The 24,509-nt window shown below is 43.5% G+C and overlaps 3 protein-coding genes across 3 annotated transcripts in view; 1 reads left to right on the plus strand and 2 right to left on the minus strand.

The window, feature by feature from the left end:
• Positions 1-9,483, minus strand: part of GPBP1L1 (GC-rich promoter binding protein 1 like 1) — a 32,750-nt gene extending 23,267 nt beyond the window's left edge. Inside the window, exon 1 of the mRNA XM_088526160.1 lies at positions 9,399-9,483. The gene's annotated coding sequence lies outside the window, so the exon portion shown is untranslated. The remainder of the gene's footprint in view (positions 1-9,398) is intronic.
• Positions 9,484-9,790: 307 nt separating this feature from the next.
• Positions 9,791-12,019, plus strand: TMEM69 (transmembrane protein 69). Its single transcript, XM_088526150.1, has 3 exons — positions 9,791-9,822; positions 10,587-10,649; positions 11,279-12,019. Exons 2-3 carry the CDS (start codon positions 10,605-10,607, stop codon positions 12,017-12,019), a joined length of 786 nt encoding a protein of 261 aa, XP_088382276.1. The 5' UTR covers positions 9,791-9,822; positions 10,587-10,604.
• A 3,645-nt stretch (positions 12,020-15,664) lies between these two features.
• Positions 15,665-21,485, minus strand: IPP (intracisternal A particle-promoted polypeptide). The gene is made up of 8 exons (XM_010225344.2): positions 21,183-21,485; positions 20,611-21,042; positions 20,116-20,271; positions 18,887-19,054; positions 18,314-18,451; positions 17,832-17,954; positions 16,931-17,151; positions 15,665-15,890 (listed from the first exon to the last, which is right to left on the minus strand). The coding sequence occupies exons 1-8, from the start codon at positions 21,472-21,474 to the stop codon at positions 15,666-15,668; spliced, it is 1,755 nt and encodes a 584-aa protein (XP_010223646.2). The 5' UTR covers positions 21,475-21,485; the 3' UTR covers position 15,665.
• Between the last annotated feature and the right edge of the window lie 3,024 nt (positions 21,486-24,509).

The following is a 24,509-nucleotide window of genomic DNA, read 5'->3' on the forward strand; positions in this document are numbered from 1 at the left end:
TGGTTTGCAAAGGCATTCACAAAAAAATAGCAAACAGCTTAATGGATGCATAGGGCAGAAGAGAATTTACTTCCTCATCAGTTTTCTTTTTGTGCAGCTCTTCTAAAGTTACTTAAACAGATATGCCTAAACATACATAACAGATCTTTTTACCTAGCTACTCTTCAGAGCAGAGTGTCATTTTAGCAGGCCTATGTTAGTTTATAAGCAGAAATTAACCTCCTACGTATTTACCAGAATATGATCTCTTCCTAACATTTTAAAATTTATCAAACACATACACAGACATAATGAATTACAGTCAGAGTATAACCTTGGAGAAGTCAGGGGTGTTACTGATTTCCTTGAGGATATCAAAAGGCTACACACGAAATTTCATTCTCTGGTTCTGCGAGAAACAGATCATGCCTTTGTATGACTATCATTATAAATATTTTATTAAGATAATCATATTTGAGCATACACATTCATAACACCTTTAAAATAATGTAATTATGAATATAGCTTCAACCTCGCATGTGTTATTAGACCTGACTAGAAGAGACGAGCCTGTAGCACTGCTAGTTCAATAGTTGTCATAACAACTGCTGAGCTAAGTCCTCAAGTTAAATTACGTATTTGCAGATAATGGCAAGTTCATTCGCATGAAGTACCTACAAAACAAACTTACTTTCGTTCTGCTTTCAGCTTCCATTAACACTATTCCCGAGCTGCACCTTCAATCTGTCTCCACTACCGAAACAGTTTTGAAGGGACAAATGTAGATGTTCCCAAACGACACGTACAACTAATAGTGCTTGCTAGCCCGAGCTATTATGTGCCAAAATAACTGTAATATACATCTGCCAGCGTTACTTGGCTTTTTCTAGTGTATCACTTAACTAAGTACACAAAAATGCTACCTGAATATAAAGGACGAGGGTATTAAATAGAAACACAACCTGAGCAACATTTTTCACGCCACCTAGTAGCCAAAAAACATCTAAAAATGCCAAGCATCACCTGCACCATATTTTGTAGAGCTATGGGTAGTCATCAAAATAATGAATGGGGAATTAAAGTGCTAATCATACACCAGAATGGAATCTTCCCACATATATTGAAAGCTCTTATAAAAAATAGCTGTTATTGAGATTAAAATCTTGTTTGCAAAGCTTAAAGCAAATTAATTTATTTTACAGAATCAGAATTGTTTTGCATTCAAAAACAACATGGTGGTCTAATTATTCCAAGATCAAAATATGCCAGAAGCTTCCCTATGCAAAAGTTTTTCCGGAGTAACAGACAGGCTTAGAGTGTATACGTTACATTCTGTATCTGACTATTTCTGCAAATCAGTAGTCCCAATTCATTGAAATATCTCAAGAAAAGTTTGTTTGAACACATTCATACACTAAAGATCTTTTCTGAAAGTCCTCCCACAGGAATCTCATTCACTGCGTGCAGACCTGCCCACTTAGCAGCTTTCCTGCCACTTCCCTTAAGGTGATAGTGAATCCTACAGGAAACACACACACATCTGTCCAGCCACGTGCCCTTGCAAAGCTTTAACAGCCAGGTCTTGTGCGTGTCCTCAAACATGCTGAATGTAACAAGGGGCAGGGGAAGAAGATAGTTTATTTTTTTTTTTAACAATAGCTGGAGACACAGGGCCATACAACAGTAGCATAACGAGAGAAGAGTAACTTCTAGGAACGCAAGGAAGGAAAGTTTCTCCAGCAAATAAATAAGAAAACACTGATAACAAGAGACATACTTTTTAGCAACACTGCTGCTGTTTGTCCCTTTTAGCCTCAACTGATCCAAATGTCCCCAATCAACAATATCACTGCGCAACTACTGTGTCAAAAGCACCAGATGCACTGAGGAGACCATAACCTCAAAGCCAGCCAGCTTATCTTCAACAGCAAGTTGCATTTTGCATATTTTGGAAAGTTCGAGGAACCCGTACAGAAGCCTGTGTAACAAGACAACACTCGGAACCTCAGCTAGTGTGATAAACAAGAATGGTTCAATTGCAAGATTTTTATTTTTAAGAGTTTACTTGAAGCACCAAGATAGCACCATCCTGGACAAGTAAGACCCTGAACTTCTTTAACTTCTGGCAAGCACAGAATGGGGACAGCACAGAGGTCCCGTATATTAGGCCTTTCGAAGATTATTCCTGGATGTTTTATACCCTACAGCCATTGACAATACCATCATGCCTCACACCTCTAATATCCCACTTTTTACTCATCTGTACCAGTCCTTTAACAGTCTGCAGCACTGTTTATACTGGAGAACTGTAGTATTTATCCGAAATAACAGAATTTGCTCCTTGCTCTCCTCTGCAGGAGGGAAGGGGGGCCCCATGGATTACATATACCTGTGCTGAGTGTGTTAATTGACACCACTGATGCAAAATAAGAAAACATAGTTTAAATAGTATCAGGTTTTAAATGTGAACAATGCTCTGAACTTTTAACCTCTTTTAGTATTTTATACTTTAAAACCCAGAGAAGGTGCTCTGACAGTTTTAGTTCAAGTCCAAAGGTCTTTTAAGCCCTTGAAGGGAATGAAATCAAACATCTATTTTGCAGTGCACTTTGATTTACAGACCTTTTACCATGAACATTACAAGGCATGAGAGCCTTCTCAGCATTGCCTTTAAAGACAACACTGTTCTCCCCAAAACCTCATGACAACAGAGGAGGAGAAATAGCAACGAACAGCATATCTATACTGTTTGCTCAAAGCCTTATATGAATAAAGTCTTCTCTCTTAATAGCCAACACCAAGATAATATTCCTCATCATAAAGAAGGAATTGCAAATATGTAATTAGCAGCTCATCCCTGCTGCATAATAGATACCTCCTGCCTACCTGGCTTGCAAGGATGCAGAGATCCTAAGCAGAAGCAAAGTAAGAAGTTCTCCAGTCACTCCCCCTCTAGCCCCCTCCCCAAAATGATATCGGAAAGGTGTTTCCCCACCCAGGGTGACTGAATAAAGTACACAGTATTTTGCCAATGTGACTATCACTACTACAGCACACTTGTATTTAAATATTTTTGGTATGGGGATAAGAAAAGCATTTTCCCTTGGAAAAGAGCATCAAATGTGACCAGACTATTTACCAAAACCAAAGTCTTTGGGATGAGGCAAGAGAGATATAAAGAGATTTAATTAAGGCAGTTCTCTTGCAAAGAAGACAGCGCACAGAAAATCAACATAATGAACAAAGGAGGACCTTAAGAAATAGGACACCATTCTCTTAAAAATATTGTAGTAGTTCTTCAACTCAGTACCATCACCCTAGTCCAACGAGACCAGGGACACCTAGGAAAAGCAAGAAAACAACTCACGAATGACGGAAAGCAAGCAGATTGTCAAGAGCAGCACAACATGCAAAAAGTCCACATTTATTTGCATTTGCAACTAGGAGATGATAGATACGTTCAGGCAGCACTTTTTAGTAAGCATATGATAACAGTATAAACTTTACTAACTGTAATACATGTAAGTATTCCATTCTACTAATTTAAAATGTTCAACACTTTCTTTAATAAAGTATGCATACCAAAAAGTCACTGAAGACAATTCCATTTAAAAGAAGGGCTATACATGTAAAGCACAATGAACAGGGAATAAATATTCTGTTAGTTTGGCCTTAGACTTGAAATAAATGAGGAACAAGTGATCCCTAACCATACAGCATCTTTTTCTCCCTAACTATAGATTGCATTTGCTGCAGCTGGAATATATCCTCTCTGGATGTTCACTGTGATGTGCTGGAGCTTTCTTTCTGACCTAGTCAGTGCAACTTTTAGATACTGAATAAAATAAAGCAAGCAGTTCTGTGCCAGGTGTTATCTGTCTGATTCATGTTTGGTCTCTGTATCTTCCAAAGGCACATTACACTGTTATTCTGCAGGCATACTGCACAGGCCAGAAGCTAATGCCATCCTTCTATCCTAGTGTCCTACTCTAAACTAGGGAACAGTAGAAAAACATGTGGGGAAAAAATATTATAATAAACATATTATAATATTATAAAATATATTATAAAATATAAACCCATCTAGTTCATCCCCATTTCCTGAGGCTTAAAAGACTTTAGCTTTATGTTCTCTCATCAGATGTCTTTGAAAATAAATTAAGCAATCCTCCAAAAAAAAGAATTTGCGCCATGATCTTCAGCCTGCAGAGCTCCAGGGGTCCACAAATTATTCCTAAGATGTCTCAAAGTATCAGAAAAACAAGTTTGTTATCAGTGGACTGGAATTCATTATGCAGGTATTCATACTGCCACTGGAACATTTTGGGGGAGCTGTAAATCAAAAGAATATTAGCATATCAGAGTTCTCCAGCATATCTTACAATCTGCTTGCATTATCTTTATACCTTGAAAGTGTCCCTGCATCTAATGCATAACCCAAATATCTGTTGTCGTAATTTCAGCCTATAACTACTCGCCCTTGTCACAATGACTACTGGAAAATTGACTAACTTCTCTTTGCAGCTACGATTTAGGATATCTTTTCTCCAGGCCAGAACTTCAGTGTTTTCTTACTGAAATTCAATCCTAATAGTTTTTTTGAGGGGGAGAGGGGGAAAAGCCCACAGGCCATCTGTATCACAACACTGCTTGGCAGCAGAAAAAAAAGATGTGTCTGGGATCAGACACAAGTGTCCTTTTTTTTTTTCCCCCCCTCCCTCAAAACAGGCCAAAAAAAAAAAAAAAAAAAAAACCAAACAATCCCCAACTCCCTAATTTCATTGCCAAAACTACAGGCTTTTAAGTTCAAAGTATTGATGATGATAAAAATTAGCCTGATCCACCTACCAAACATGCTAGCTTGCAGGCAGTGGCAGTATTTCAGAGCTGGTCCCCAGTTATACTTGCAGATAGCTACTTTCCAGATCACCGCCTGATGAACCACAAGCTGAATAATAGTAATAATAAAATTATTTAGCTGTGAATTTCTTATTTCAATCATCACTCAAGGGTCTATCTTTTTGGAGACCTTGCCATCCTTGGCAATTCAGCCATATCTTTCTCAAAGTGTAACAGTTTCAAAAACTCAGCAAAACACTTTTAGCCACAGACCTACCAACCCTCAGGAGAATGGAAAGATTCCCTCCTTAGCTCCTTTAGGATGCCTTCTTTTGCATATGTTTTCTGGTATGACAAGACCTTTTTTTCACAACGGCACTGCTGCTGACTCATGACAACTCAGGAGCCACCACAACCCCTGGATTCTCTCCCACGGAGCTGCTGCCGAGCCAGCTGTTGCTTTGCTGTGTAATGTAATATTCCTTAACCTCATAACTCAAATTTGTCTATGCTAAAATAAACTAAAGAAATGGTCTGAAATCAACACAGTGTATCAAGATCATATCATCTGTGTATTTAAGACAAATATTGTTGGTGGGGCTCCACCATCAAGTTTTTAAAGATTATAATCAATGGTCTTTTCAAAGCACCTCCTGCTAACACTGATTAATCCTTCAATGACAGGTGACTGTCATTCCTTTCTGCTGAAAGGCTGCGGACCTGTTATAACACTCACCATAAAAATTCATCAGTAACTTCCTGTGTACTCAGAATCTTTGTGCCCATAGCTCTAGGGCAGCCCTGGCCCTTTATTTACAAGATAACTGTTCCGAACAAGTTGGGGATTACAAGGGTCCAAAGAGTGATGGTCACTGCCACACACTCTGTATGTTGCAACTATGCTATAAGGGTCACACAAATATGCAGGAAAACAGCCTCTGTCACATGAAAACTCTTGATCTCACTGGCAGTTATTCTCAGCCACACTATTATCCTTCCCAAATACTTACTATATATGAGGACTTCGAAGAGAAACTGAAGGCAAGGTTACTCTAAAATTCCTTTAATGTGTTTATTTCTTCTTCTGGAAAAAAAGGGGATTCTCGAAAACAAGAATGTGCATTTGGACAACAATATAAACTCACAGCTTTGCCTATTAAAAGCCATGATCGTTGCACTATAATCTTAATACTCCTTCTACAATGGAAGGAAACACTACAAAAACACCAAACCAGAAGACATAACAAGATGCCAGGGGGAAAAAAAAAAAATCACAAACAAACAAAACATCACCACACTGGCATTTTTGCTGCAATGACCCCAAGCCCTAGAACTTTGGTAGCTTCTGGTGTTCTCCATTTTCAAAAGTGATTGGCACCACTTCTTTTCTGAACATAAGTTACTATAGAAAACTTTAGTTACATTTGGACTCATTGGTTCAAAGGTATTAAAAAAAAAAAAAAAAAAAAGATGATGGGAATATCACTATTTCAGATAAGTCATTTTGTAAAACCGCATGCACCAAGGCTCTGCAAAGTCTTTTTGCTATTTAATTACAGCCAAGTCTAAAAAGCCTAAAGTGTTAATTCTCCTCTGTGCTAGTGATTTTAGAAATCAAATAAGTCAGGAAGTAAAAAAGGGAAAAATATTTGATTTAATCAAAAAAATCCAATTTAGAGTGATAAAGCCTGACCACTAATCTATATGATTAATATGCTCTCTCATTTATTGCCATGCTAATGTCTCAACCCAGCCTTAACTTTCAGGCATGAGCAGTATCTGCACACATACATATGGGCCAATTGGGACTTAGGCGCTATCAATCTTCATATATACTCCCCAAAATACACATTTATCTTTTGACCATACAGTAACTGGTGCATTTTCGCAGGAACATTAACTTATGGAGCACAAGTTAAACAACACCCCGGCATTCAGGAAGGAGTCTAGGGAGAGCCCTGTTTCTACCAGCCTCGCAGCCTTTCATCAAACCTGACAAGTAAAGAGAACACGCACTTTATTACTCTAACCAAAACAGAAGACACACACTCTTTAGCTGGTATCCTGGTCCCTGCAAGAGTGACACTAGAACTACTGACATTCTTGTTAGCTAAACGAAATCTAAATGGCTCCTGCCTCCAGGACAAGGCAGCAAAACAAGTTAGCAAAAAATTTAAGAAACTAAAACTTGGTGGGAGATACTGAATTTTGCAACTGGTGAAGCAACGTAAGTCTGAACTTACCCCATATAAGTTAAAGGAACAACTACCTCACGTTTCAGTGAGTTTTGTTTTCAAAACCAAGGAAAAAAAGCTATGCCCATGCAAGAACAGCCAGAAATTTACTGAACAGGTGTGCTCATGTTTTAGCTCTACTTCATATTACTACACCTTTTCCAATCTGCTCATTCCAACAAATGAGTGAAGCAACTCTGAAGTACATACACCTCACAGACTGAGCCAATCCAACAATTATACAACTCCAAACACCTTGTAACACTGAAGCTAAATTGAAAAAAGCATTTTCTAACCCTTTAGACAAACAAAACTCCACTTTCTTTACTTACTGAAGAATTGCCACTCAACATTCCCGAAATCTGCAGATCAAAAAATGGTATTTTCCAATACTAAGAAAACTAGTGTTCATCAGCTCTTCAAATATTTTAACATGTAATGAAAGTGTTAGTGATTACTATAAAATAGGGGTTTTTTTCCTATAAAAGACTACTTTTCTGTAGTGTCTTCATTACCTAGTGTAAAAGAGGAGTTTCAAGAGTTGCACTAATAGCACCTTCTAAGCAGCCAAATCTATGAGACAAGGTGACAACATCCTGCAACAATGTTCTCAAAGTAAAGTCTTTTTCATCCATCAGAAACCAGAAAGCTTGTGCTGGTCTATTATATAGCACATCTGCATTCCCCTCATCTCTCTCATTATTAATACATCCACAGGAAAAAAAAAAAGACAAAAAAAGAACTTTTTTTTTCCCCAAATGCCATCTGTTCCATGCATATTTTTCACTTCAAGTCCTACTGTGGGATCTGCAATGGAAACTTCCATGTCATATAGAATCAACACTACGAGCCAGAGGAAGTAAAAAGGCAGAGACTGGGCTTTGATGGAAACTCCTGTAATAATAATTGCAATAATAAATAAATAAATGAATAAATAACTTGAAGTTTCTCTATTCCAAACAGGAAAAAAAAAATCTTCTTGAGGCATGTCTCAAGAAAGAGCCGAAAGAGCAAGGGAGCAAAGACAGCTTTCCATAAAACTGGGAATTTTACTTCCTCTTTCTCCCCTACACCTGTTTCTGTCCTGATTTGGCCACTGGAAGCTGGAAATCCCGGTCTCCAGTCAGATGAGCACACGAGCACAGAGCACCTTTCACTGTGATACTGGCCAAATTCACTCGCTAAGTAGCATTTCCACAAGCTTTTCTCCTAACCAGCCACCGTTTCACAGAGGCAACGTCAGCCCTGGAGCAGATGCGTCTCCGAGGGCCTGGCGACCGTCACCTCCGCTGTTTTCCCATCGCCTTTTGCAACTTCCGCACTCTCCTCCAGCGCTTCCGAATACTCCTGGCATTACGAAGCCGGTGTCACCCGGGCCTAGGGGCGGGGCTGGCCAGGGTGACTTACCTGGCTGCATTCATCTAAAAACATCTTTAAGCCGAGCTCTTAAAAGAGCACCCTCCCCGCCCCGTCGCCTACAACGATTTTAGTAACGACCGTTCACCTAAAGCTGCTTAACAACTTGCAGCTTCTACAAACACCCACTGAACTGCTCTAAAATTGTCCCGGGCTGACTCGTTTTTACACGGAAAGTCTCAAATACTTCTCGGGAATGGGAGGTGCGAGCAGAGCTGCTCCCACCGAGCCCGCGGGAGAGCCCGCAGTGCTCACGAGGCAGCGCGGTAACTTTTTCCGGGGGGAACGCGGAGGAGCCGCTTCCCGGGGCTGCCGCGCGGGCAGGGCGGGAGCGCGCGGCACCGGGGCAGCTTCCCGGCCACGTCTGCGCCGCCGAGGACGGCCCGGGCTGCCCGGCGCCGCACACGTGTCAGCGCCGCCACCCCGAGGGGGCCGGAAAAACCGCCCGTGATCCCTCTGGCAGCGAGGCCGAGCGGCCCGCGGAAGCCCCGGCGCAGCGCCCGGTTCCGCTTCCAGCTCGCGGTCACCCCGGGAGGCGGCCGCGCCGCCCGGCCGGCCGGGCCGCGAGCAGGAAGCCCCGCGCCCGGCTCCCCCCCGGCCTGGACTTTACCCCGGCGGCCGCGGCCCCTCTCGGCCGCGCCGCTCAGTGACAGGGCGGCGCGGGCCGCAGGCCGTGACAAGCGCCACAAACTTTGGGGCCAAACAGGAAACAACCAACGAGGCGCCGCGGCCCCGACCCCCCCGGCCCGGCGCGGCCGCCGAGGGCCCCTCCTTAACCACCCCCCCTCCCCCGCCCCGGGCCGAGGGATCCCCCGCGGCGGCCGCCCCGCCGCCTCCGGAGGGGTCCCGGCCCGGCGGGGGGTCCCGGCAGGGCCGCTCCGGGGCGGCGGGGCCGGCGCGGCGGGAGGAGGGGGTGGGAGCCACACTCACCGGCCAGGCCCCTCGCGCTGCCTCCCGCGGCCCCACAACCATAACAAAGCTCTGCCCAAAATGGCTGCCCGGCCCTGCCCGGCCGGGGGCCGGAGGGGGCGGGGCCTGCGCGCGCGGTGGGCGGGGCCGTCGAGGCGGAAGGGACACGCCCACCTAGTGGCGCGCTCGGGCGGCGGCCACGCGGAGCCCCTCCCCCCCTCCCTCGGGAGAGGGGCGCGCGCTTGAGCCGGCGGGAGCGCGCGCGGCGGCCCCCCCCAATCGGAAGGGCGGCGCCACCGGGGACTACGAGCCCCACGAGGCCTTGCGGCTATCCCGCCGCGCCGGGCGCCCTCGCGCCGCAGTGCAGACTGGGACTAGTAGTCCAGCCCGAGCCCGCCCGCCTTGTCGTGTGAGCGACGTTCTCCCGCGGCGAAGATCCCGAGAGGTAAAGGGGGGCAGCGGGCGCTAGGCCCCTTTACAGGGACAGCAACCCCGGGAGAAGCGGGGGCCCCGGGAGCAACTCTGCCGGCCGCAGGCTCCTCCTCGCATGAAGAGCTTCCCCGCACGACGAGGCCTGTTCTTCGCCAGCCGAGCTGCGGCAGTGGCAAGGGGCGCGAGTACCAGCCTGCCTCCTCCTGCAGGGGATCCTATCTTTGACCCTGTGATCCCGCTTTTTAAGCACTCTGTATGCCGGGATCTCGGGTCGAGGCCCGGCTTTGAGGGGGACACGTCAGGCATGACGGAATGCGATCACTAGCGCTTGTTTCCGCCCGGACCTTCCTCCCGCCACGCGGGAGCCGCCTCGCGCGGGCCGGGAGCTGCGGAGGCCGCGCGGGGCGGGAGGGGGCGGGTGCCCTTGCCCGGCAGGTTTGGCCCAGCCCGCGGCACCGGCTCCTGGATCGGGTGAGCGGGGCCCTCCACCCCCGTCAGCCCCTTGTACCGTGTGACGGAGCGGGGCCGTACGTGGGGATCGAGCGCCTGGGTGGGTTCCTTAGCTGGAAACCGCTCTGCTAACCGTCTGCACGCTTGGGACTTCAGTTCCCAGGGCAAAACGTCCTGCAGCTGGTAAATAAAAATAGAATACATGAAGTATTTATTTTAAGGTTTATAAGGAATGTTACAGAATGCTTAAGCATACAAAGTCTTACCACTGGTAAAGAAATCAGAACTATTCATCACCTTCACATGGTCTCCTGATTTTTTTTTTAGAGCCTTGATAAAGCAAGTATGTTCCGACTTGTACAACGGTGCTGCTTCCAGACACCTTTCAGAGTAAGTTCCTGAAGCATTTTTGCTTTTTCTTTAAAATAGACAGTAAAAGATATAATTGAAGCATTGAAAAAAAAAAAAAAAAAGGATGACTTGCAGGTTAGAGTAGGCATGCTTTTATCACAGTAAGCTTTTCTGAGAGAACTCCTGATTTTTCGGCAGCATTTAGCCAAAGCTAAGACATTTGTTTTATAAAAGTCAAGTTTTAGTAACCAAGGGGCATTCCTCAGCTCCGGTTATCTCTGGTTTTGTTTAGTGGTGAAAGGATAGTAGCTAGTTTTTGGGTTGACACTTGTCCTATTTCTATAATTATTTCGTACTCTTCTGTCAAAAGGGTTTCTGAAAAAGATCGGTACTTCTAACTTGAAGTCTAGAGAATGTTTAGGTGGAAAAATAGGTGGCTATACCTATCTTTCAGATTTCCTTATTCACTACAAAGACCTTAGCTGCTCTTCATCAGATTACTTATGAAAGCCAAGCCAGTTAACTGGTTAAAAAGATCTGAAAACTGAGGAGAAGGGCAACTGTGGAGGAACTTTTCCCTGGAAAACTATTTGGTACACATTTTCCTGTGTGAGGTAACTGTAGGATAAAACGCTTTAATTGCAAAGTGTTCAGAACAAGTTTTATAGTTGCAGCTCCAGAAGTTAACTGGTTCCAGACTGCTGCACTTCGGGAAGAATAAGACAAGTTGCTCTTTTCCTCTCATCTTCCATCTGCACAGAGATGTTTCTCTTCTTTCAAGATCTCTAAGCTTCAACCGAACATCGATATACGCAGCCAAGCTCCAGGCATTTCACACTTCGATCCCCCTCTTAAAGAAAAAAAAACCCAAAGAGCCCGAGAACGAAGAGCTGGATCCCCAGAAGTACCGCCTGGCGTCGATAAAGGATTCTCCAAAGCCAGCCCTTTACTTGAGCCTTGCAGGACTGTTTCCATTTGTTTCTGTGCCGCTGGCAATGGCTGTCCAAGGGACCTACTACCCCGAGCTGGCATTTGCTCAGATTACATACGGTGCTATGGTTGTCTCCTTCCTAGGAGGAATCAAGTGGGGATTTGCTATCCCGGAGAACAGTCCAGCCAAGCCCGACTGGCGGAACCTGGGTAACAGTGTCGTGCCTCCTTTATTTGCTTGGCAGGTCTTCCTTTATGAAAACCTCACCTGCGGTGCCCTGCTGCTTGTAATGGGTTTAGGGATAGCGCTGCATTATGATCTGGGCCTTCTTCCTACTTACCCTGCTTGGTTTAAGGCACTCAGGATAGTGACAACTCTGGTGGCAGTAGTGTCACTACTAACCACTGCGACGCTGAAGATGCTTGCTTCAGAGAACCTGCTCAAAACCAGCACAGTGGGATGGAAAAATACAAAATAAGGTGATGAGAGGAAAGAGATATTTATTTGTTAAATAATTTGTATTGAGATTTTTTTTGGGGGGGGGGCACAAAGAAAGAACTGTTTGTTCTAAAAAGTCATAAGAGAGCAATGTGCAAGATGCTTGTACAGGAAGTAAGCAGCTTAGCAAGTTTAGCATGGAAGGAGTGTAAATAATGGTCATTTTTTCAAGGCAAGCACGACCCTGCCCTTACCTGTAGCATCCATTCACTCTTGACTGAGATGTCACTGCCCTAGGAATTTAAAAGGGAGGTTTGTCCAACAAGAGTAGAAATTGCTTTATTAAAGTATCTGTCTTAACTGTAGTAAGTAGTGCTCTGCGAGGGGTAGAACAAGCCTGGAGTCATAAAAATGATGGAGTGAGCAGGTAACCTTTAGCACAAGCTCGAAAGGAAGGCAAAAGCAATGGGCAGCACCTCTTGTTCCCTGAGAAGACATGTCTGACTCCAGTATAGTTTATTATTTAGAGAAATGGAAGAAATGTAGATACACATTCAGCTGCTATGTTGTAGAAAGGATGCAGTGAAGCAGTAGTCAGGTAACAGGGCAGGCAAGGCAGGACAATGCTTGTTTCCAGCAACAAGCCAAAAGCAAAGAGGGGGTGCAGTGACAAGCAAACGTCACCACTTACCTTGGGTAGTTCATCCAGCAGTTGTGATCAAGTATAAAAGGTGGAAGAGAAAACTTAACTTTGTATCTTATGTAAGGTAGAATCAAAGTGATTAGTGATTAAAAAAGTGATTAAATAAAAATAAAGTATGATCCAGCTCTTCATAGATTCTGTTTAGACTTAGGGTTACCTAGCCAAGAAGGCCGCATACAAAGCCACATTTATATATGGCTGCATAGCTCTAAAGAACCATTGCATTCCTGAATGAGACCACTATCCAATGATGCCTGATATGTAACACAAGGACTCAGTCTCTGGCAATAAGGGACCAGAAAGTGGGACATAAAAGTAGTTTGCACCCTCTCCTTCCTCAACACAGGAGGGACATATAGAAAGAGGCTTTGTGTCCTGAAAACATCATGGGGGGGCAACTCCTAAAAACACTGGGGGCAGGAGAGGGAAGGTAATCTCTTCACATTTATGTGGTAGCTTCTTCCCTGGCATACTGTGAAAGGAAGAGCAAGTCGTCTTTTTTTCCTTTTTTTTTTCCCCTCCCCTTTCCTTCCCTTAGCTGCCTCAAGAAACTTAAGAAGGTCCCCGTGTTTATATTTACCATAGGCTTTTCATCTTAAGTATGCTTAAGGACTTTGAGCTTCAAGGAGGAAGCCAAAACATTACATTCAGACACATACTTAGTACCAATTTAGCTAATCCTCACACTTCTCTTGAGAAGTACTATTCTCCAGGTTTTCAATAAAGAACAAAGCACCTACTTAAACTTGTTATCTGTTCATTCTGGAACACTCAGGAGTTAAGAAGCAACCCCCCAAAATGCCTCTTCCTTTGTGAGGAAACATATATATGTATGCATAATCCTCAAACTTTAAAATTGACCTGTTAACAATATCCTATTCCTGAAGGTGGTGCATTTCTGTACTCTCTGAATACAAAGGAAGTGAAAAGGGGTTTGTAAATTAAAGAGCTTATTCTTTCTTACTCAGCCTTGGCAATTGTTAGAATGGGTCCAGAGAAGAACCTTCTTTGGCCCAAAATTCAAAGGAAGAGGTGATGAGTATCAGAGACCATTGTCGTGTTTGGAAAATAAGCTCACTGCCTGATCACAAAAACTGGAGAAGGTAACTGCGCCCAACTACTGATTCCCTCCAGCTACTCTAAACCAGGAAGTTTATCGGATTAGATGAAAAGTGTACCAGTAATTCCCAAACAAATAAAATGAACTGATTGAGAAATATTAATTTAACTGCAAGAGGGGTCATAAAATGTGAAGAAAGCTGAAGAAGTACGTATCACATGAGCCGAGAGAACTACCAATACCGTTAGCAAAGCATCCACACTTCCAGGAAACCTGAGTGTTTTTATATTGGGAAAACAAACATACAGATGTTTCACTAGGGTAGTGTGTAACCTTCAGTCCAAAAATAGTAAACGCATTTATTAACCAGCTTTCACAGTAAAACAAGAGCTGTTATATAACAGCAGCAGTGATACAGCTTACTACAGTCAGAAAGGACCCTGTACAAGAGCATTTCACCATTAGTAGGAATATGCATTTCATTATGAACATTTGTTTAAAGCAGCTAGCTTCAAGTTTGGTTGAGGGGTAGAGAATACACAAAAAATGGTTTTTGAATTGCACATACAAGATTATAGAGAGATCAGAGAAACAAATGCTCACAAATGCTCCATCCTAGAGCATGGTATAGCGCAGTAGTCTTCCCAACCCAATGCTGGAATGCCAACCTAGATTCTTAAGGTACTTACAACACTAACCTTGGAGGCTTTTATTCATGCGTTAATTTGTTAATATTACACAGAGGATGTGGACCTACACAGTGTGAATGCTCCTTTGTCTACAGAGCACAGGCTTCCTGTTTTGTGACATTCCAGTTGTGGTTTTGTGTTCTAGGATAACGCTGTCTGACAAAGTTCAAGCAGCCTGATTGCGGCTCTGTCCGAGTCCTACCTCACTCATTCATAGCTGTGCAGACAATGCAATGGTCCTGTGCAAAAGGCCGCTTCAAGGAAAATGTTAATTAGATGAATTTAAAAAATAGGTATTGCTATTTTGCAATTGCTAGAAACATTGTTCTATGAAGTGTCCAAGCAAAACAAAATCCTTTAGAAAACACATGGTAATGGCATTACTAATGCAAAATATAACTAATTTTAATCACAAAAAAGCTATGTCCACTTGACCTTGGAAGAGGCAGGATACAAGATGTGGTAAACATCAACACGTGTACCTCACAGAACAGCCTCTGTTCCAATGCCCAGTCTCAGCATGTGTCACACAGAATAAAAATGCATTCAAGTAAGGAAGGAATGTGGGCAAGAGCCTTTGTTCTTAATACAAAAAAATTAGGAAATCCTAAACAAAATAATTCATCTAATGAATACCATTTCCATTTAAAATTGTGCAGAGCCTAATGAACAAGAGCTCTACTGTCATCACTGAAATAATTTGATACCAAAAGCAAAAGCTGCACTAAAATGGAATGACAACAACTGTGAAAATAACCTTTCAGAACATAAAATTCTCAGTCAGTTATCACTGAAGTCTAGCGTGGTAGCAGGAAAGTAATTATCCTATTCATACTTAATGCCTATGCCCAGTAGCAGGGCCAGTACCAAGCCCTCTCCATCCTTCATTCTTTCTACATTGTTTTCTCTAAAAAAAAGGACAACCAATACTAACCAGGTAGCTAGTCTGCTGTTATCAAGTTAACTTCGGGGCTAATTTGCCATTTTTTTTCCGGTGAGCTTAATACAGTGATAAAGAGAACTCCTACTCTTTGCAGAGCACTTCTGAAACAGACTTTGCCCAAGTCAATTTACTTTCAGGGCCAAGAGTTTTAATATTTCTATTTGCTCTGGAGGAGCCCTCTAATTTACTTTACCTGCTGATGGAAGGTTTCTGGCAAATGAGACTGGAATTCCAAGGAGGTAGAAGCTCACTTTTTCCTTAGGGAAGTTTTTCTTTTTTTTTTTCCCCCCTCTACAGCACAGCTACACCTCCTTCACAGCGGCTGGTGATCATGTTGGGGATTTCAGTCCAACTGTCCATATGAGGGTTATACACTTCAACAGAGTCAGAGGTTACTGGAGCAGCAAAATCATGACTAGGAGCACGGCCTCCTGAGGCGTACAGAAATCCATTTACTGCCACAACACAGACACCAGCTCTTCGTATCTTCATTGATGCAACTTCAACCCATTTTTCCTAATGAGAAAGTGGAAGAGTCAAGAAGCAGTTTTAGGCTAAGGCCCTAATTCTGATAAGAGTAACTTTTTAAGCTTAAATACTAAAACATATACAAAGACAACTAAGCAAGGATCTTACAGGCTCAAATACTGCTACACTAATACAGTGTATATATATATATATGGTATTGAGAGGATTATTAGGATTAAAATGACAGCACAAGCTCTTAAACACTTTCTCAAGAAGTCCAAATGCCACAAGTCTGACTAAAGAACAGATCACATACTATTTACACATACACTCTTCCCTTCCTCCAGCTACTGCAAGATACAGTCTGCCTCCAAGACATAGAATGGCACAGTTTGGTGAGAAATGAGAACTAAGTTCAGTTCCAAATGCAAAACAGAATGGAACACTGGAACATGCGCCACTTTAACACTGTTGTGCATGATGTTCTGAACAGCATCATGCATTACAACAGCATAGCATCGTGCATTATAGCCAGGACAAGTTTCACATCTTTTTGAAGTATGAGTGTTCAAAGTGATTTTTCTAGTCATGCTTGCAACTACATTTTGATGCAGAAGACACCACCAGTTTTCACAGCAAAGGGCAGCTCTTATTACTTCCCCTTCCCTCTAGTTGGAACATGACCATTCTGTTGCAGAAAAGGAATCTCCTCCCTGGTATCCTAACTCTGAATATTTAGCAGACTAGAATACATCTATGCATCATTCCTATCAGCTAGCTTTTAAGTTCCTCAAAAGAATAGTCTTTATAAAAACTATACTCAGAATAAGACTAGCAAAATTCAAACTGGTTAGGACATAGACAGATCCTAAGGTCACTAAAGCTTGCTTTTCAGTCTGATTATCAGCTAATAGTGAAGAGGAAATGGAATTTGCTTTAAATTGCTTCTAGCAAACTGAGTTTTCCCTGCTGTGCAGCAACTTTTATTTTTTTTTCCCTTTTTAAAGAAGGGAAATGGGCTAACCCTCTAGCATTTTACAAAATGTTCATGCAACTGAAATTTCTGAAAGAAAGGGACTCTACCATACCTCTTCAAATGAGTATCTTTCTACAGAGGCAAGTGCATCCTGAGATTCATTCCAGCCTCCCACAGCATAAATACAATTGTTGAGAGCAGCTACACCAAGATATGCTCTTCGGGTTTCCATGGGAGGAAGCTCAGACCAACGTTTCGATATTGGATCATAGACTTCAACAGAACGTAACTCTACTCCTTCATTGCTGATACCGCCAACAACATAAATCAAACCTGCAGAAATAGTTTTCCGTATGTTAGATTTCGTAAGGGATGGGTCTGAAAAAACAAAAGTGTTTGTCACAATGCCCATTTCAGTCTGGTATTTATCTGGGATTCTTAAACCATCTTAAGTCACCAGTTTGTCCAGAAAAATATATAGATAATATTAAGTAAATAAGACTCAAAACACTAGAAGTGCTGATGAAAGCAATCATAAATTTAACCAAATGCAGGGTAAAGAATTTGGAAGCCTGCAACTGCTGGGCAGGCCTGAATTGAAGGCTTAAGAAATATTTATACATAAAGACTTCAGATGAATTTGTTTTGAAGTGAGCTGTGTCAACTCTTCAGATACCCACAGACAACGATACAAGAGAAATAAAAGCATGGCCAGGAAGAACAGTCAAATGCTAATGTGTTAGTTGGATAACCATAGCAAAGCCTTGTAGAAACCTCTTTCTAGGAGTCAAAGGCAGAAGAATTAAAGGGTACTTCATAGCCTTTGTGTTCTGTATAAGTAAAAATGGTAAGAAGAAAGGCAAATAAACAAGACACGAGTGCAATACATCAGCTTGTGCAACTGACAGCATAGTACAAGAGGACAGTAAGAATTTAAAAATAACAGAGTTTCAGCATCCAACACAAATCAATCACTTAGACCTCTTTCTGGATCTGAGCCTCCCAACACATACCTTGCATTTCACAACACCCAAAGCAGTAGCGGGGCACAGCCATGCTTCCTACCACTTCCCAACTATTCTCTTCAGGATCGAATCTTTCAATTGTGTTGCCAATCTCTGCACCAACCCAACCTCCTGCAAATGAGAGCAAACATAGGAAAAAAATGTGCCCAGAGCTATGTGTTAACTGAGTTTTAGACACATTGAACACTGTTCCAGGGCACATTAATTTTGAAACCAGCATAGAATCTGCAAAGGCACATTAATTTTGAAACCAGCATGGAATCTGCAAAGGAAATAAGTTATAACTGAACAATAATCAATCCACAAAGATTTGTTAAACTATTGTTAATGTGAGCAGCTGTTTTTCAAAACTTAGATTTGCAACACAAAGTGTAAATATTGATTGTAAATATTATAAATCAATCAGCTTAAAAAATCCATTAACTGACATCTTTGCAATTAGTTTCAGACAGGGGAAACAAAACACTTACCTAAAGCATAGATAGCACCATAACATGTGCACACTCCCAATCCGCAGCGGGGATGGTTCATGGAAGCCACAGCAGTCCACTGCTTTGTAACAGGATCATAACATTCAGTACAGTCAAAAATCATTGAATCTTTTTCACCTGGATAATAAGAACAAAAATAAAGACGAGTAATGACAATGTTTTGCACTGCTGATAACAACTATTCTCCAGCGTCTTCCAGAACAGACAACATCTGAATACAAGATCTTTCTTTTAGCAAACGAATCACCACTAGAAACAGCTCTCAGCAAAAGTTCTCTGAGACTTTACTGAAAGCATCAGAGAGGTGAACAGTGTTACACACTTTGCAGTACAACTGACAGAATTTTCAAATTCCCAGGTAAACATTCCTAGAACATAGAAACTATTTAACACTCCAAAAATCAAGTCACAGGCCAGGTGACAATGCCTCTGATAGAAATTCCATGAAGCATTGACCTGTGTGCTCGTAAAAAGAAGAGTCTGCCCTTACAAATGCTTTACATAGCAAAGTAGAGCCCTGTCCTGCATTGTGAGCACTGTTTCAGCTGTTACCTCCAATGGCATAGACCATCCCTCCCACGACAGCTACACCCAGCCCGCTCCGGGCCTGATGGAGAGAGGACACTGTGGTCCAGTAGTGGCTGAAGGTGTCAAATCGCTCCACACAGCTGAGGGCTCTGCTGTCACTCCAGCGTCCTCCTTGCAGTCGGGTGTATCCGCCTAGAAACCATATAGAAAGGTCAGAGTAAGAGCCTCCTACTCATCCTCTTGATCCTCTATAGGAACCATAAATAAATATATTTGTTAAAATATAAAAAAAATGCTTCTTTTATAAATGCTCTGTGTCACATATTTGGCAATTGGAAAAAAATCTTCTGAGGTTATTAAAAACTAAAATATACTAACTGCAAATCCAGGAGAAAAGACTTCCTTTCAAATATCACAGTATAAGCCTGAGTAGATCAGGCAGTTTTATAACTAAAGCAGAATATTGTTCTTCTGTGATACAAGTCTAGTCCCTGTTCTACTGCAGTTTCATAGCGGATCTTAACAAGTCCATTTGGGTCAGCTTCATTTGAAAGATGCAGGCATCAGCCTCCCATTCTCTTCAGTGACTCTTCGAAAGAGGAACTAATTCTATAGTTTCTCACAGATCCCTCAATAAAACACTGAGTAGGAGAAAGGAAGCAATCAAGCCTCTGAATGTAATCATGCGATTATGCTTTTGGAAATGTTAAAAATGCTTAGAGTCACTTTTTTTTTTTTTTTTTATAAAAAGCATGTGTGTGTTAATATTATCTTCACTTGATGCATTTCCTGTCTAGAACAATTATCATAGTCAAATACAACTAGTATAATCCAGAACTGAAGAGACCTGAATGTTCTTTGTCCATACTTTGCATTTATACAGCTATTGTTGCTTTTGCACAGTTTTACTTTAAAAAGGGGAGAAATATAACCTTTAGAAGAACAAAGACTGTAGCAAGTTTTCATACTACTAGTGAATCACGGACAAAACTCCTGCTGATTTGAATCTTTCTACCCAAGGCAAATAACTTCTTAAGAGCAAATTTAGGCTTTGAATACCATGTTACAATGAAACCAAGTGTGAATTCTCCCCTTTTCTGCAATAGTAAACTGAAAGGAACTAACAGATTAGGCATTTTGATATTTTGGTATCTTCTAATCAAACGAAGAAAGAAAAGTATCTCTTTCAATATTGTAATATGAGATACCACTACATCATTTGTTTTACAAAGTTCAAACAGCCACATTCTAACCTACTGCATAAAGGTACTTCCTGGCTTTCCTCCGGGGACGAGCTTTAGAAGCTTGCAGAAAACTGCTGACCTTGTTCTCTTTGGGAGATTTACAGACTTCACAGTATTCTTTCAACAGAGTTTGCAGGGCCACCCGAAGGCTGAAATCTGGAACACCTTGAGATGCAGAAAATCAAAAGATGCATAATGAAAAAAGAAACAATAATGAGTAGCTGATCTATGAGAAAGCTGCTAGCTTCTGCTAAAGCAGCAGGCAAATTAAGATCGCATACTTTTATAACTACTTTTCAAGAGCTTATTTTTAAAATATGTGTGTGTCAAGAAATGTGCTGATTTGTTAAGAAATGTAACTTAAGGTAATTCTTTCCACTCGTACTCATCTAAGAAAAAAAATCCACTCATTTAAGAAAAAAATAAGTAAAATCCCAGTAACCCTGAACAACACTTAGTCCACACAAACACAGTTATTTGATAGTATTTCCTTCCTTCATTTACCTTCTATGTATTTCAAGAGTCTTTGTGCTGGTAACAGAGGAAATCGAACAGGTTCCAGTACTTCCACTACATGTTTCTTTCTTTTTCCCAGATCCTTCAGGATCCACTGCATTGCAGCTATAAAAACCTGGTACTCATCCTCTATACTTAGGTCCTCGCTTCGCAGGATCTTAATCAGCTGCTCTTTCCTTAGTGCTAGGAATTCCTCGCTGCTCTGCACCTCCAGGAAGTGAGCGTGGATGTAGCTCTCAGTGAACTCCAACAAGTCGTGGCAGGCAATTTGCTCGGAGAACTGGAAGAGGCCGATGCAGTTGAAGGGGTCGATCTGGCCCTTGAGGAACTCGCAGCAGAGCTCCACCACCTCGGTGAGCTGCAGCATGTCGGCGGCGACTATCAGCTCCTGCACGTTGTGCTCCCCGATGCTCACCACGCCTGCGGGCACGCACACGACAGCCGGGGGCCCCGGTGTCGGCTGCGGGGGCCACGGCACCGCTCCTCCGCCCCGGCGGCCGTTGGGCGACCGTTACGCGGACGGCCGCCCCCTGCCCCGCCGCGCGGGGCCCCACCGTTACCTGTGTAGATGAAGTCGAGGAGCGTGTGGAAAGTGCCCGCCTCGACGCCCGCGATGCGCACCACGTCGCGGCCGGCCTCCTTCATGCCGCCCGCGAAGAGCGCCGCGAAGTAGGGGCTGCTAGCTGCCAGCACCAAGCGGTGCACGGCGAACGCCTCCGGGCCCACCTCGAGCCGCACGTCGCAGAAGCTCTGCCCGCCCCGCAGCCGGTTGATCTGCGCCAGGAGGAGGCGGGCGTGCCGGTCCGAGGAGAAAGAGCTCCCGCTGCCCCGCACCGCCGCCGCGCACGCCATGTTGCTCGCCCCTGCGGCGCGCCCTGCAGGACTGCGCATGCGCACCCACCTCCAACCGTGGCCTGCCGCGAGCGGGCGGGGAAAGGTGGGGGGCGATGGCGCATGCGCAGAGGGTGGCGGCGAGTGGCCGCGCTCCGCTCCGCGCGCTGAGGCGGCCGGGGCGCGGGGATGGCGGAGCGCGTCAGAACGGGGCCGCCGCTCCTGCGGGCTGCCCTCGCGCCGCCGCTCCTGCGGCCTGGCCTCGCGCCGCCGCCGTGGTGGCAGTGCCGCTGCCTGGCCCCCTCTGTCTGCTCGGCGAGGTGGCGCCTTCTTATGTGTGGTTGAGCTGGTCTCCTGCTAGGCTCCTCCAGTGACCCTGATCCTGGTGCTGAGGGAAGAGGTGGCAAGGGGGTGTAGCTTCATTTTACTGTTGCCTTCACGATCACTGTTCCTCAGCCTTAAATGAGGTCTGTAGCCCCCTTAGTCTGACTTTGTGAGGGGGGAATGAGGTAGCATTTTAGAATTAGTATAATACTTCGCTGGAAACAACAACAACAACAACAACAACAAGAGTGTGATATTCAGGGCTTGCACCGACTGCACGGGGAGGCAGCCCGCACACCTTTCCCTGTAGCATCAATCTGAAAACGAGCTCTCTTCACCCCAACGCTGGTGTCGCCCGCAGAGGCTGTAGTCCCATAGCGAGTCTGGGTGGCAGTGCTGATCTGAGGTACAGTGTATTTCCATTTTAGCACCTCAATTCACCGAGTCACTGCATGTCTGAGCACCGAATGAAGGAAGAGCACCTCATACTTAGTCATTCTCCAGGTCTGGCAAAGCTACCAGTAATTCTGAAGGGGAGGGAGGGGGGAAGAATAATTCGTGAGTTTTCCACAACCATTCCAGCAATGTGACATGCAAGCAAAGCAGAATTTAATCAGAGAGCCTCTTGGAATGATTCCATATCTATTTACTGGGAGAATGAAAAAGAAAAATATGTCTGCTTATAGTTACAATGGTCTTCGGCCTCCAGGCTTTTCTCATGATTCTGTGTTTCATTGTAACAACTTCCAAAAGTGCTTCCAGAAGAAATCTGAATCATGATACTCTCTGGATTTCCCCATTCAGCATTTCATTCTTGACAGAAGAATGTTAAAATTACCTTTCAAGCTGATGTTAAAAAAATACCCATAGAAAATACAGATCTAGATAGATAAATAAGGTTTCTGCAAGCACACATGGTTGGATTCATGCTAATATAGCTCAGTATAAATTTTAAGCCAGGCTGATAAATGCTTTGAGATTTTATTCATTGATGAATCTGTAAAAGAAACCAGACCTCTCTTGTGCTGACATTTTATTCATCGGAAGTGGCCTGTGAGTAAAAGGCTTAGAATTCTCCTAAATGCCAGAGCTCAATCAAAGGCTGATGTCAGCTGTTAGACACTCAGCCAGTATTAGGATTTCACACCATAGTGCCAAATTTACAGACACAGAATGGTGTTGCTGAGACTGCTGAATTTGCCCTGAAGGCCTGTGGTGAATGTATTAATGGGGGCTGAATGGTTCTGTTTCCAGAAGAGGGCACTGCTTCAGCATTTTTCCTTGAAAACCGGGCAGCAGCTGTGCAAGATGGAGTTGGGGCTCCTGTATGCTATTGTGTTGTGCAGCTTCCAAAACAAGGTGCCGATTTCCAAGAATAAGTCTGAAATTATTTGGCACTGTGAAATTGCACTGTGAAATGAGGAGCATTTCAGTTAGCTAAGACCAAGTATGACAAGTCATTGCAGTGAAGGAATTAAAATGTCTTCTCTTTTAATTTAATAAGTTCCTACCACGACATTTGCCAGTAATCCAGCTGAGTGTTGCCCAACATGTGGGACAGGTGACAAAGAAGTCCTGCCCTACACTGCTCTATTTGTCCCATCACCCATGCCTGCACAAAAGTGTTGCTATTACAATACTCAGAGATAATAATTTGACAAACAAGCTATTCAGGCTTTCTCTTGAAGAATCCCTGCGATGTGTCAGAGCCCCAGGAAGCATCTCAGTCCTCCCTGTGTTATACCAGAAAGACCCATGGCTGGGATTTCCTTGGCAGAAGGCATCTTTTGGAAATCTTTCCAGCTGCCTGGGGAACATCCTTCTGAGCTAAGACATCTGTGCTCCCTGTCTCATATCCTGCAGATGGTGCTATCTCTACAGAATGGTGCTTCATGAATGCGCAACAAGAACACACACACACGCACAAAAAAAAAAAAAAAGTAGCTAAAAAGTATCCTGCAGTGTGTGGATGTTAAGCTTCTGCTCTGTCATCATGGAAAGATTTTTGCTAGATAAGATTTTTTTTTTCCCTCTTCATAAAGACAGAGTGTTTTTAGTCTCAAGGAACCTATAGAAATCAATTTGAAAATGCAGTTTTGTTTTTCTGCTTCTGATTGGGCCTCTCCATATACAGGACAACCACAATGCCCTGTGACTTGCACTGAGAAGAGAGTTATGACTTGTGGAAGCATGTCCCTTGCACCTGATTTTGGGGATCCATCTGACTTCCTAGTCAAGCCCCAGGTGATCCGTGAGATGCTTGGTTGCTGAATTTCTGTCTTGCAGAAGAGACACAAAAATGAGGCATTGGCTATTTCTTGGTTTTCAACCCCCATGGAATGTTTTGAAAGTAGCTCCCCAGAGAGCTGCTTTCCATCACAGTCAATCAAACCGTGTCAGGCCAAACTCCCCCACAATTCCAGCAGGTTGGTAATCTTTGCTTCCCATTCCAAACTGTAGTGTGTCTCTGCACCCTGCCTTCTGTGCTAAGTCATCTGTTACGACCTTTCAATTGTCTTTTAACTGGTCTTTTATTACTCATCATAGTTACTAGTCATGTTTTTTAATGTACTTGATTGTTGCTGGAGACCATCACCAAAAATGAAAAGAGCTTTTAATTTGGTGACCAAGCCTTCGTAGGATACAATCATTTTTGCTCCATTTCCCAAAGTTGCATAGCTTGCGCTCAGATGTCTCCCAGGGAGGCCAAGACTGCAGGTGTACGGTACCAT

Source organism: Tinamus guttatus, unplaced genomic scaffold (genome assembly GCF_059628265.1).
Source record: "Tinamus guttatus ecotype Peru unplaced genomic scaffold, ASM5962826v1 Tinamus_guttatus_pri_ptg000242l, whole genome shotgun sequence".
NCBI lineage: Eukaryota > Metazoa > Chordata > Aves > Tinamiformes > Tinamidae > Tinamus > Tinamus guttatus.